Raw genomic sequence first — 13986 nt, forward strand, 5'->3', positions numbered from 1 at the left:
TGGAGGAGAGCTCCAGGCACCGCTGTCCATCCAAACCTCCTCAAAAGCAGCTCCCACACAAGGGCACAGCACCTAGGCCTGGGGTGATGACCTGCATCAAAGAAAGCAGCATGGCTCCTCCACGTAGCAGATACGCTGCTTCACTCTATTACACAAGAAGGACACCGGAGGGAACGCAAAGCAAGGACTAGACGCTGCGGAGTTTTCAGTCCCCCAGCCTCCAAGAAGCGCCGGACTCTAGCGGCACCTCAACCCCTCCTCCTTCCTCCTCCCTTGGCCCCGCCCACTCTCCGCCCCCTCTGCCCGCCTCCCTTTCAGATTTGCAGTGGACGGGAAATCGAAAGTGAAATAAGGAAGCGGCTGCTATCTACTGCGTCCATTGAAAAGGTGAGTGAACTTGGCTAGACCGAGATACCCCAACTCTCCCTGGGGGACCTCTCTCCCCTGCCCCGGGTCGGAAGAGCCTCATCCTAGCCGTCCCCACCCCTAGAAACTTCGATCTCAGGTTTTCTTTCGCAATAGGTTTCCTTCAACCCTAACCCAGCTGTTCTTCCCCTGCAGCCTGGGAGGAGGCTGGGCTGTCCTCCTGACTGGGATGTCCCCTGGAAGGAGCTCGGATTGCCCTGCTTCCGCCGGCACCTGAGCTGGGAAGAAAGACCCAGAGAAACTGGGAGAACTAGGATGGCAACCTAGCTCGGGGTTGGTCCAGGGGAGCCCGGTGTGGGGGTAGATCCGCGATCCCTGAGACTGCTGTCCCCAAAAGGCCCCCTCTGGAGGTGAGAGAGACAGGGTTGCTTAGGATATTAGAAAACTATGGGTCTATGCCCTAGAAGAAACAAAGGCGGTGCCAGGTTCAGAGTAGCTGAGAGAAGAGCCCAGGAAGTTCTTAATAAACCACATGCTTCTGTGTGTATGCACATACGTATATACACACACATATACATATGCGTATGTGTGTGTGCTCTGTCGTGTCTGACTCTTTGCTACCCCATGGACTGTATGTAGCCCGCTCCTCTGTCCATGGTATTTCCCAGGAGAGATACTGAAGTGGGTTGCCATTTCCTTCTCCAGGGAATCTTCCCAACTCAGAGATCAAACCTGCTGTCTCCTGTGTCTCCTGCATTAGCAGGTGGATTCTTTACCACTTGCACCACCTAGGAAGCCCATGTACTTAATACAGATATACATGTATCCTTAGGAGAATATGTAAGAATAAATATAAATATTCTTATATATATTCATGTTACTGATAATTAGATACCAATAACCCCTGCCTATTGCAAAGATTAATGAGAATGTATGTGAAGTATGTGGCACCTGGCACGTGGAAGGAGCACAGTCAATGGTCGCTACTGTTAAGATTAGCTTCTCAACAGAGTGGAAGACCAGTGGCCTGAGGCGGAAGATCAATAGGTAAAGCCTGGACTCTGAGGGGTTAAGCAGAGGTGAACATGATGAAAGTCGAATTGTAAGCAGCTGTCTCTCAGGTTCTCAACAATTTTTGCTATCTCTTGGGGATTCAGTGTCCCCTTCTGTCTGACTGGATCAGTGACCCAGACTATGGAAGAGGAGCGCTTGCTGTTCAGGTTGAGGTCCTTGTCTTTTCTTGTTTTCACTCCCTCCAGGTCACCCTCCCTCCGGTTCCCTTTTCTCACCTGGCTCTTCTCTTCCCTCCCTTTCCCCTTCTCCTCCCCTCACCGCAAGGTCTCCCCAGCACTGCTGAAGAGGAGCATCACCCCAATGGCCTCAGCCATACCCTTGACAATGATGTGGGAGGAGGTCACGTGCTCTATCTGCCTGGATCCCATGGTGGAGCCCGTGAGCATTGAATGTGGTCATAGCTTCTGCCAGAAGTGCATCTCTGAGGTCGGGAAAGACGGGGGCAGCGTCTGTCCTGTGTGCAGGCGGCACTTCCTGCTCCAGAACCTCCGGCCCAATCGACAGGTAGCCAACATGGTGGACAACCTTAGAAAGATCAGCCAGGGTGCCAAGGAGGGCCCCCACGGGGAGCTGTGTGCGGTGCACAGAGAGAAACTTCACCTCTTCTGTGAGGAAGATGGGAAGGCCCTTTGCTGGGTGTGTTCCCAGTCCCAGAAACACCGTGATCATCCCATGGTCCCTATTGAGGAGGCTGCTCAGGAGTACCAGGTGAGGCCTCAGCACAGAGGCAGGAACAGGTAAAAAGGAGATGGGGCCCTGTTGACGGCTTTGTTCCCCAGAGCTGGGAATGGGAGAGAGTTACCTGTGGGGCTGGGGAAAGGATAGGGGTCTCCTGCCTTCTACGTCTTATTTAAGGGAGAAATGGCAAGCTCAGCACAGTTTTCTCATTTTCCAGGAGCAGGGATGTGCCATGGGAAAATGCTTCAAGAATCATCTTCCCTTGTGCCCTCCTGCTTAATTAGGAACAAGCAGTGCCCCCACCCTTTGTATCCCAACCATGTGGCCCTGTTTTGTAAGAAATATCAGGCTTTTTCCAAAACCCTCCCATCCACAGAGTTCCTACCCCAAAGAGACTCTAGTCCTTCCTTGTCCTCTGCACTCAGGCCCTTCTAAGAACCAGTATGATCTTCCCCCACTTCACACCCCTGCACCCTCCTTCTTGACCTGACTGGGTATCATCTTGCTTTCATTCTCTGCAGGAGAAGCTTCAGGTGGCATTAAAGAAACTAAGAGATAAGCAGGAGTTGGCTGAGAAGCTGGAATTGGACATTGCAATGAAGAAAGCATCCTGGAAGGCAAGAGTCATATCCTGAAGGGAATCTTAGATCAGAAACCTGGGGAGGGTCCAGCTATGCCAGTCCCTATATCTCACTCTCCAAGAACCAGCTGCCCCATAGGTCTCTTGACGGAGGGGATTGAAAGAGTATGGAGATCAAAAAGCGCTCCCAATCAGATGGAGAGAGAGTCTTAGGAGAAGGTGCTGAGGGACAAGATACACCTTAATGCTCCTGCTTCTTGAGCCCAGTCTCTGGAGATGACAGCACAGGGCCTCAGGGTCTGGGACAGAGGAATGCCAGGAGAGATGCCCAATGTCAAGAAATGACAAGTTGTCAAGAAATGACAGTGACTGTGAGGACCAGACTTAAGGGAACCATAAAGGCCTAAGATGGACTTCCCTGGTGGCTCAGATGGTAAAGAATCTGCCTGCAGTATTGGAGACCCGGGTTCAATTCCTGGATTGGGAAGATCCCCTGAAGAAGGGAATGGCTACCCACTCCAGTATTCTTGCCTGGAGAATCCCATGGACAAAGGAGCCTGGCAGGCTACATACATCCCATAGAGTCGCAGAGTCAGATATGACTGAGCAACTAACACTTTCACTTTCAAAGGTCTAAGATAGGAAAACCAGTCTGACCAGGTAGTTACTTGACCATGTCCAGCTCACTGGTCCAAAATGTAATGGGAGAGCTACAGCTTGTTCCACCCCAGGGATGAGGAGGTGGGGTGGGTCAGGGACTAGAAAGGAGCAGAAGGAGCTCATGGCCAAGAGGTCCTAGAAGAGGAAGACTTGAGACCCAGGAAGGGCAAGGCAGGCTGTGGTGGTCTTGAGTGACCCTCCAGTTAGAAGCAGGAGAGGGCAAGCATAGAATATCTCAAAGAGTCCTTTGTCCTAGACTTAGGAACCAGGTTATGAGCCTGGCTTTGCAGGTTTGTTGGAGTAGGGCCAGGTGTTACTCGCTCAGTTATTAAGATATGAAGACAAAGGGGCACATTGGGGGAGCGGGGGTGACTTGAAGGAGGTTGAGGAAATCTCTGATACCACAGGCTGATGCAGCTGTGATAGGAGAGCAACTACGGTGCGCCTCCCCCACCGCGCCCCACCAGTCCCATTCCCCTCAGGCCCAGAAGCCTCACCCACCTTCCTTCCCAGCACGGTTGTGTATGTGTGTGTTCCCAGACAGAGCCAGAGTGGAGTAGGAGTAGGTATGGATACTTGCATTCCCAAATCTTAGGGGATTATGATTAAAAACCACCTCTTTCTTTCCATTGACACCAAAGGGGAAAGTTGAGGCGCACAAATTGAGAATTCATGAAGAGTTTGTAAGGCAGAAAAACTTCCTGGCTGAAGAGGAGCAGAAGCAACTGCAGAAGCTAGAGGAGGAGGAGAGGCAACACCTGAGAACCCTGGGGGACACAGAGGCCAGGCTGGCCCAGCAGGTCCAGGCCTTGCAGGAGCTGATCGCAGAGCTGGAGAGGAGGAGGCGGGGCTCGGCGCTGGAGCTGCTGCAGGTGAGGCCTGAGAAGAGCTCCCCTCTGAGATTCAGGGAGTAACTGAAAAAACGCAGAGTGCCTCGGGGCTACCTTCAGGGCACACAGAAACTTGGTCCCTGGCATTTTCTTAAATAAACTGGAATTCAGACCTATGAGTGGTTTGCATTCAAGGCCTGGAAAAGTACAAATTAGAAAGGAATATTCCATGCAGCAATGAAAAGAAATGGACATCACTAGTAAGTGTCTGTTCTAATACACAATCAGATTCATGATCTTGAGAACATACCTTACTCTTTCCGAGGATTAGGTTGCTCCTATATTAAATGGATATTTTAATATTACATATCTCAGGGCCCCAACCTTGCCACCAATTCCTTCCGTAACTCTAAATTAAGTCATTTTCTTTCCCTAGACCTAATTTCTCCATTTGTGAAATAAGGGCAGCGGAATAGGCTGAATGACAAGGAGTTCCCCAGGCTTTAGTTGTAAATGTAACATGTTTACACTTCTATGAGCTATATATGTATAAATGTATATATGTATAACTGTATCACTCTGCCATATACCTGAAACATTGTCAATCAACTGTGTTTCAATTTTATAAAAAGAAAAAAAAGAGGCAGAGAACACAAGGGATCTGTTCTTGGGAGAACCCCATGGGGTCTGCTAGGTTTCCATACGTAAACATAAAATGCTTAGAACAGTGCCTGGCACATAGTATGTGGCTGCATAAATATTATTTAATTTTATTATCATTTATGTTATAAAATACCTACTGAATACCTACCTCTGAGGAGGCCTTACAAATAGCTGAGAAAAGAAGAGAAGTGAAAGGCAAAGGAGAAAAGGAACGATATACCCATTTGAATGCAAAGTTCCAAAGAACAGCAAGGAAAGAGAGATAAGAAATAAGAAAGCTTTCCTCAATGATCAATGCAAAGAAATAGAGGAAAACAATAAAATTGGAAAGACTAGAGATCTCTTCAAGAAAATTAGAGATACCAAGGGAACATTTCATGCAAAGTGAAAATAAGTGAAGGTGAAAGTTGTTCAGTCGTGCCCAACTCTTTGCGACCCCAAGGGCTATTCAGTCCATGGAATTCTCCAGGCCAGAAGACTGGAGTGGGTAGCCTTTCCCTTCTCCAGGGGATCTTCCCAACCCAGGGATCAAACCCAGGTCTCCCACATTGCAGATGGATTCTTTACCAGCTGAACCATAAGGGAAGCCCAAGATGGGCACAATAAAGGACAGAAACAGTATGGACCTAACAGAAGCAGAAGATATTAAAAGGAGGTGGCAACAATACACAGAAGAACTACGCAAAAAAGATCTTTATGACCCAGATAACCACAAGGGTGTGATCACTCACCTAGAGCAAGACACCCTGGAATGCGAAGTCAAGTGGGCCTTACAAAGCATCACTATGAACAAAGCTAGTGGAGGTGATGGAATTCCAGTTGAGCTATTTCAGATCCTAAAAGATGATGCTGTGAAAATGGTTTACTCAATATGCCAGCAAATTTGGAAAACTCAGCAGTGTCCACAGGACTGCAAAAGGTCACTTTTTATTCCAATCCCTAAGAAAGGCAATGCCAAAGAATGCTAAAACTACCACACAATTGTACTCATCTCACACACTAGCAAAGTAATGCTTAAAATTCTCCAAGCCAGGCTTCAACTGTACGTGAACCGTGAACTTCCAGATGTTCGAGCTGGATTTAGAAAAGGCACAGGAACCAGAGATCAAATTGCCATCATCCGCTGGATCATCAAAGAAGCAAGAGAGTTCCAGAAAAACATCTACCTCTGCTTTATTGACTACACCAAAGCCTTTGACTGTGTGGATCACAACAAACTGTGGAAAATTCTGAAAGAGATGGGAATACCAGACCACTTGACCTGCCTCCTGAGAAATCTGTATGCAGGTCAAGAAGCAACAGTTAGAACTGGATATGGGACAACAGACTGGTTCTAAATCAGGAAAGGAGTATGTCGAGGCTGTATATTGTTACCCTGTTTATTTAATTTATATGCAGAGTACATCATTCAAAATGCCAGGCTGGATGAAACACAAGCTGGAATCAAGATTGCCAAGAGAAATATCAATAACCTCACATCCATAGATGATACCACCCTTAGAGCAGAAAGTGAAGAAGAACTAAAGAGCCTCTTGAAAGAAAGTGAAAGAGGAGAGTGAAAAAGTTAGCTTAAAGCTCAACATTCAGAAAACTAAGATCATGGCATCTGGTCCCATCACCTCATGGCAAATAGATGGGGAAAGAGTGGAAACAGTGGCAGACTTTATTTTGGGGGGCTCCAAAATCACTGCAGATGGTGACTGCAGTCATGAAATTAAAAGATGCTTGCTCCTTGGAAGAAAAGCTATGACTGACCTAGACAGCTTATTATAAAGCAGAGACATTACTTTGCCAACAAAGGTCTGTCTAGTCAAAGCTATGGTTTTTCCCGTAGTCGTGTATTGATATGAGAGTTGGACTATAAAGAAAGCTGAGCACCGAAGAATTGATTCTTTTGAACTGTGGGGTTGGAGAAGACTCTTGAGAGTCCCTTGGAGTACAAGGAGATCCAACCAGTCCATCCTAAAAGAGATCAGTCCTGGGTGTTCATTGGAAGGACTGATGCTGAAGCTGAAACTCAAATACTTTCAACCCCTGATGTGAAGAGCAGACTCATTTGAAAAGACCCTGATGCTTGGTAAAGATTAAAGGCAGGAGGAGAAGGGGACAACAGGGGATGAGATGGTTGGATGGCATCACTGACTCAATGGACATGAGTTTGAGAAATCTCTAGGAGTTGGTGATGGACAGGAAAGCTTGGCGTGCTGCAGTCCATGGGGTCTTAAAGAGTCGGACACGAATGAATGACTGAACTGACTGACTGACCTACTGAATATAAAAACAGTCGGTTGCAAATGACAAAATAAAGCTAAAAGTAAAATAACTGAGAAAATAAAATTAAACCTTGTGCAAGTTATTTTGCCCTCCCAGGAAAATATGGACAAAGAAATGAGAATTTTAGAGAAATATTAAAATATGACTTTGTTTCTCCCTTATTTGGCCTAAGCCAGGGTTCTCATTTGGTAATACAGCTTTGATGTATATGCTCATTGCACAGATTATTGAGTTATATAGCCATCCTTGTCACTGCTTTTTCTGTGCCTGTTTACTAATCTTTAAATGGAATATAAATAACAGTACTTACGTAATAGGAGTTTAGAAATAATTAAACAATTTATACCACAAAAAATATCTGTTCTAAGCCATAGTAGCCATGTGTTGTTACTGCTACTTTTCCTAATTTTTGTTTTTTGTTGTTCAGTCACTAAGTTGTGTCTGACTCTTAGCGACTCCATGGACTGCAGCACACCAGGCTTCCCAAAGTTTGCTCAAATTCATATCCATTGAGTCAGCAATACTATCTAACCATCTCATCCTCTGCATCCCTCTTCTCCTTTTGCCCTCAATCTTTCCCAGCATTGGGGTCTTTTCCAATGAGTCGCCAAAGTATTGGAGCTTTAGCATCAGTCCTTCCAATGAATATTCAAGATTGATTTCCTTTCAGAGTGACAGATTTGAGCTCCTTGCAGTCCAAGGGACTCTGAAGAGTCTTCTTCAGCAACACAATTCTAATTTATTTCATAATACCATGAATAACTGAAAATTCTTAAATAGCACATAAAATTGTCAGGCATTCAGTCCCTCATGACAATGAAATGAGGTGGATGCTATTATTATTACCCCTAGTTCATAGATTAGAGAACTTAAGGTACAAAGAAGTGAAGAGATTTAGTGATAGACTGAAGCTAAGAAACTTAACCCAGTTGACCTGAATAAGAGGTATTATCACCTGAGTAAGAAGTATTAAGTAGAAAACACATCAGTGAATTTATTTTTAAAATAGTTTTTGTTTTTTTTTTTTTTTAATAAATTCACTGATGTGTGTTCTACTTAAAAATCATCTCACACCCAGCAATGATGAGCTTGCCTCACTTTGGGAAACTTTGGACTACATGGTCTCAAAAGTCCCTCTGCTGTAACATTCTGTGGTTCCTCTTTTCCCCATACCTCTTCATTGTCTCTTGGTCAGATACAGTCATGGGAAAATTTGTTTGTGCATAAAAGCCAATAAGATTGATTTGACTTGGCAGCTCTCTTCTTCCCATGATCTAAATCATCTGCCCTTCTCTGAGTGGAGCTCTCTGAGGCACTTTTGACAGGGCCTGGGAGCCTGCCAGTTCCTGGGTAAGGACCCTAGTCCCTGCCACAGAACATTCTCAGATGCTTTGGCTTCACATACATGACAGGGACATTAACCATAGCATAGGGTAGCGCTTTAAGCCCTTCCTCCCCAGCACTGCAAGTCTACTGATGAGAGCAGTTTCTGTGCATTCATGTGTCCTGACTCGGCCATTCTCTCTGTGCCTGGGTCTGGGCCTCAGCCAGGCAGAGCTATTTGTTCCTTTCTTCTCCCCCACCAAGAATCTGATCTTTTTAATTTGTTTTCTGAATCAGATTTTGTAAGCTACTTTTCCTTCCCCTCTCAGAGAAGGCAATGGCACCCCACTCCAGTACTCTTTCCTTGCCTGGGAAATCCCATGGACGGAGGAGCCTGGTAGGCTGCAGTCCATGGGGTCACTAAGGGATGGACATGACTCAGCGACTTCACTTTCACTTTTCACTTTCATGTTTTGGAAAAGGAAATGGCAACCCACTCCAGTGTTCTTGCCTGGGGAATCCCAGGGACGGCAGAACTTGGCGGGCTGCTGTCTATGGGGTCACACAGAGTCGGACACAACTGAAGCGACTTAACAGCAGCAGCAGCAGCTTCCTTCCCCTGATTACAGGTCACACCCATGCTGGGTTTCTGCTTCCTCATCCATTTCAAGGTGGTAAGAGGCATTTTTCAGGCCTTGGTCCAGAAGCTTGGGGCAGAGCAGTGTTCTGTAGATCTCAGAGTGATATCGCTTTACCCACACAACTGAAGTCTCAGTTATAAACTAAGGACTCCAGAACTTACTGTCTGTTTCTTATCTCCTCAGGAGGTGAAAAGTGTCCTGGAAAGGTAAGGAAAGGTTTTCTTCATTAGAGGAGGGGGCAGTATATACTTTAAAAAAGAGTTTTAGTTAGAAAACATGCATTGAAGTCATCCCCATCCTCCTTCCTATTCTCAAAGACCCAGTCCTCCTTAAAATATGTCCTGGTCTCAGAAGGCTAATTAATGGACAGCTCAGTTGGTGAATGTCAACCCACTCCAGTATTCTTGCCTGGAGAGTCCCATGGACAGAGGAGGCTGGCGGGCTACAGTCCCTGGGGTCACAAAGACTTGGACACGACTGAGCAACTGAACACACACAGTTGGTGAGGTGCCCAAAGTAACTGGCATGTCATATCTTCACAAAGTGAACTTATAACAGACAGGGAAGTTGAGTTCACAGCCTGCTGGGACTCTTTTAAAAAGTATCTAACCGGTTTCAAACCTCTCCAAAAGAGCCATGGGTAAGACCCACAGCATGGGCGAGACTCCTTGAGGTTCCTCATGGAGGTGATTCAGCCTGTATCAGACACCTTGAGTTATGAAGTGAAACAGAAGGTACTTGTGTAATGACCCAGAGAGACATACAGGCTGGCCAGATGATACAGGCGCTCATGTAGCCATCAAGGCTTAGATTGAAACAAAATCCTACCTACTTTTGCCCTCCGTCCACAGGGATCCTAACACAGATTGTTGTGGTTGTTGTTGTTTAGTTGCTGAGTTGTGTCCAGGCTTTCCTGGTGGCTCAGATGGTAAAGAATCCGTCTGCAATGTGGGAGACCTGGGTTCGATCTCCAGGGAAGATCCCCTGGAGAAGAGAACAGCTACCCACTCCAGTAATCTTGCCTGGAGAATTTCAAGGACAGAGGAGCCTGGCAGGCTACAGTCCATGGGGTCACAAAGAGTTGGACATGACTGGGCAGCTTTCACTTCACTGTGTCTAACTCTTTGCAACCCCATGGACTGTAGCCCCAGGCTCCTCTGCCCATAGGATTTCCCACACAAGAATACTGAAATGGGCTGCCATTTCCTTCTCCAGGGGATCTTTCTGACCCAAGGGATTGAACCCATGTCTCCTGCATTGGGAGGTGGATTCTTTACCACTGCATCACCTGGGAAACCCCCCTAACACAAGAGCAGTTGCAAATTTGCATCAAATTAAATTATCAGTCATCCACAAGGGTGGTATAGCCATCGGATTTGGGCAGGATGAGGTAGGAGTTGGAGACAGGTTCTCTAACTCTTTTTCCCACAGGAGTGAATCCTGGAACCTGAAGGAGCTGGATGTCACCTCCACAGACCTGAGGAATGTATTCTATGTGCCCGGGATTAAGAAGATGCTGAGGACGTGTGGAGGTGAGGCCAGCACCAGGGGTGTGGGACTGGCTTGCCAAGGGAGTGAAGGGGATAAGGAGGGTGCCCAGTGCATCCCTGGGTTGGAAAAAGATGGCAGGTTAGAGTAGGTGGGGCAGGTGCAGAAATCGAGAAGGTGGTTCCCTCAAAGGAGTTGGCTAGGGATCTTCTCCTCACACAGTGAGGCTCAGGGTCACCCCTTCATCCTCATCCCCCCACCACCGGCACAGGGTTCTGACTCTGCACACCCTCCCAGCCTGACTGTGACCCTCTCTCTGCAGTACACATCACCCTGGATCCACAGACAGCCAATCCATGGCTCATCCTTTCGGAGAATCGGAGACAAGTGAGGCTTACAAACACCCGGCAGGACGTGCCTGAAAATGAGGAGAGATTTGATGCTTACCCCATGGTACTGGGTGCCCAGCGCTTTAACTCCGGGAAAGTTTACTGGGAGGTAGATGTGACGGGAAAGGAAGCCTGGGACCTGGGGGTTTGTAGAGACAATGTGCAGAGGAAGGGGCAGTTTTCGCTCAACTCCGACAATGGCTTCTGGATTATCTGGCTGTGGAACAAACAGAAATATGAGGCTGGCACCTGCCCCCAGACTCCCCTCCACCTTCAGGTGCCTCCAAGCCGAGTTGGGATATTCCTAGATTATGAGGCCAGCACTGTCTCTTTCTACAACATCACTGACCACGGCTCCCTCATCTACACCTTCTCCGAATGTGCCTTTGCTGGACCTCTGAGGCCCTTCTTCAATCCTGGTTTCAATGATAGAGGAACAAACTCAGCCCCTCTGATCCTCTGTCCACTTAAGACAGGCTGGTAGGGATCCAGATGATTCTGTCTGGACACAAGCAACCCCTCTGTTGGTTCCACTTCTTAGCCAGTGACCCTGTCTCATGTGCACATGAACTCCAAACCACCTTTGTCTCTGCATATGTGTCAGGATGCCGCAGGCAAACTGGCACAAAGGTCACCCGCGGTCTATGTCAAATGACCTACAGCACCAGTATTCCTGTCCTATGTTGCTTTATGATTCCCTCCATGAAAGAAACTACTTGCATTTGGCCCCCAAACTCATCTGGATCAACTAAAGCATGTTTCTACCTTCATGTGACTCAAGTTTTGCTTTTTCCTCTCCATCTCTAGGCTTTTGGTCCAATCTCTACTATATATCTTGCAAAGTGAAAGTGAAGTCACTCAGTCATGTCCAACTCTTTGCAACCCCATGGACTGTAGCCTACCAGGCTCCTCTGTCCATGGGATTTTCCAGGCAAGAGTACTGGAGCGAGTTGCCATTTGCTTCTCCAGGGGATCTTCCCAAACCAGGGATCGAACCTGGGTCTCCCGTGTTGTAGGCAGACGCTTTACCATCTCAGCCACCAGGGAAGTCCCATGTATCTTGCAAAGGACTTCCTAAATAAATTGGTCTCAATCTATCCTATCATTCCTACCTTGTACACCTCGAGGATTATCTTCCCAACAGACATCTGATCAAGAGTGGCTTCACAGTGCCTATAGGAAAACAGGCATTAACTTTTAAAATAAAGGCTGAATAATGCATGCCTTAGGTTGCCATGTTAAATATCTAACCAGCTGTGATCCCTCATTTCCACTGTTATCTCCCCACCACATCTTGTTGACAGTGGAGTTGGTTAAAGAACATATCAAAATAAATGGCCAGTGTGATGGTTTTTTGATAGACCAACTTGCCTAGGCTATAAGCCCCCAGATTTTCAATCAAACACTAATCCTGATTGTTGCTATAAAGGTATTTTTGTAGATGTCATCAAAGTCCATAATGAAAGTGAAAAGTGAAGTCGCTCAGTCGTGTCCGACTCTTTGTGACCCCATGGACTGTAGCCTACCAGGCTCTTCCATCCGTGGAATTTTCCAGGCAAGAGTACTGGAGTGGGTTTCCATTTCCTTCTCCAGAGGATCTTCCTGACCCAGGGATCAAAGCCAGGTCCCCGGCATTGCAGGCAGATGCTTTACCATCTGAGCCAAGTCCATAAAGATTTGACTTTAAATAAGAGAGGTTGTCCTAGATAAGCTGGGTGGGCCTAATGTTCAATCAGGTGGAAGTCTAGGGGCGGAGCTGAGGCTCCTGTGAAGAAGATAGTCCACTTGTGAATAGCAGCTCCAACTCATGCCCAAGAGTCTGAACTTCACCTTCCTGGATAATCTGCCCTGTGGATTTTATGACTTGTCTGGCCAGCCCTCCCAAATGTATAAGCGAATTTCTTACCATAAGCAAATCTCGTAATATTTATTTCCTGTTCTCCTCTGGTTGAACCCTGACTGGTGTGAAGGCCAGGAAGGAGGTAACAGCATCACCTGATTTCAGCAGACACTTTTCTTGAATTTAAACTTTTTAAGTTGGCACAATGAAGCTCTACATGTGAACATCAGTAGGCTCCCTGAGAGCCACTGTCCTTCCAGGAAATATGATTCCTTATCTAAAATAGAATCTCAGATTGCCCTTAGCACATATGCTAAATATTTCATGAAAAACTTAGATACTACACAAAGATGTCAGTGACCTTGAAAAAAGCTGTTGTTTTTAGGTCTTAACCCCGGACAGAAAGAAGGTACTCTGATGGAAAGATAGCAACAACAGAGTCCTCAGGCAAGAGACATCATAGAGCTAACTCAGTGTAAGTTGTCGAAGGTGACCAGTGCTTTGGTTGATACACTAGAGAGAATATGGAGAATTTAGTTCATCATGAATGGGATGTACTGGGGGAGGGTTGGATTCTGTATATCCAATATGGGTCAAAGAGAAATATTTTTTATTAGAAGGGTAGATTGTGAAATCAGCTTTTCTACCTCTCTGCTCTGGGCGTGACCAATGTAATTGATGGTGGGTTTTTTCCCCCTTCAGTTGATATGCTGATGTGAGGACACTGCCATAATGATATAAACTTAAATAAATTTTTATTTCTCAAAATCTGAATACCTTGGCATATTGGGTTACCCTGATGTTTGCAGATATATTAAACAGATGACATACTGCCATCCCCTGCATCTCCACCAAAAAGAATTAAATAGTAGAGGTTTCATAGTATCTCAACTTTTATCCCCACTGATAATTACTAACAAGTGATCCGGGTACACTCCAGCATGTCACACATAAGATTATCATACTAAGTGAAGTAAGCCAGAAAAAGACAAGTATCAATTATATGTGAAATCTTAAAAAAATGATATAAATGACCTCATATATGAAACAGAAATAGACCCACAGATATAGAAAACAAACATGGTTATTAAAGGGGAAAAAGGGGTTGGAAGAGATAAATTAGGAGTTTTGGATTAACATATATACACTACTTTATATAAAATATATAACTGAGAACCTA

General features: G+C 46.1%; 1 protein-coding gene and 1 non-coding gene across 2 annotated transcripts; one reads left to right on the top strand and one right to left on the bottom strand.

The window, feature by feature from the left end:
* The first annotated feature begins 317 nt into the window (after positions 1–317).
* TRIM21 (tripartite motif containing 21) lies at positions 318–11736 on the top strand. Its single transcript, XM_061148904.1, has 7 exons — positions 318–387; positions 1705–2148; positions 2640–2735; positions 4000–4230; positions 9273–9295; positions 10521–10621; positions 10900–11736. The coding sequence occupies exons 2-7, from the start codon at positions 1741–1743 to the stop codon at positions 11448–11450; spliced, it is 1410 nt and encodes a 469-aa protein (XP_061004887.1). The 5' UTR covers positions 318–387; positions 1705–1740; the 3' UTR covers positions 11451–11736.
* A 205-nt stretch (positions 11737–11941) lies between these two features.
* TRNAC-ACA (transfer RNA cysteine (anticodon ACA)) lies at positions 11942–12013 on the bottom strand. The gene has a single exon. It is a non-coding gene; the product is annotated as a tRNA-Cys (tRNA).
* Positions 12014–13986: the final 1973 nt, after the last annotated feature.

The sequence above is a fragment of the Dama dama genome, chromosome 1, assembly GCF_033118175.1.
Source record: "Dama dama isolate Ldn47 chromosome 1, ASM3311817v1, whole genome shotgun sequence".
Classification (NCBI taxonomy): Eukaryota; Metazoa; Chordata; class Mammalia; order Artiodactyla; family Cervidae; genus Dama; species Dama dama.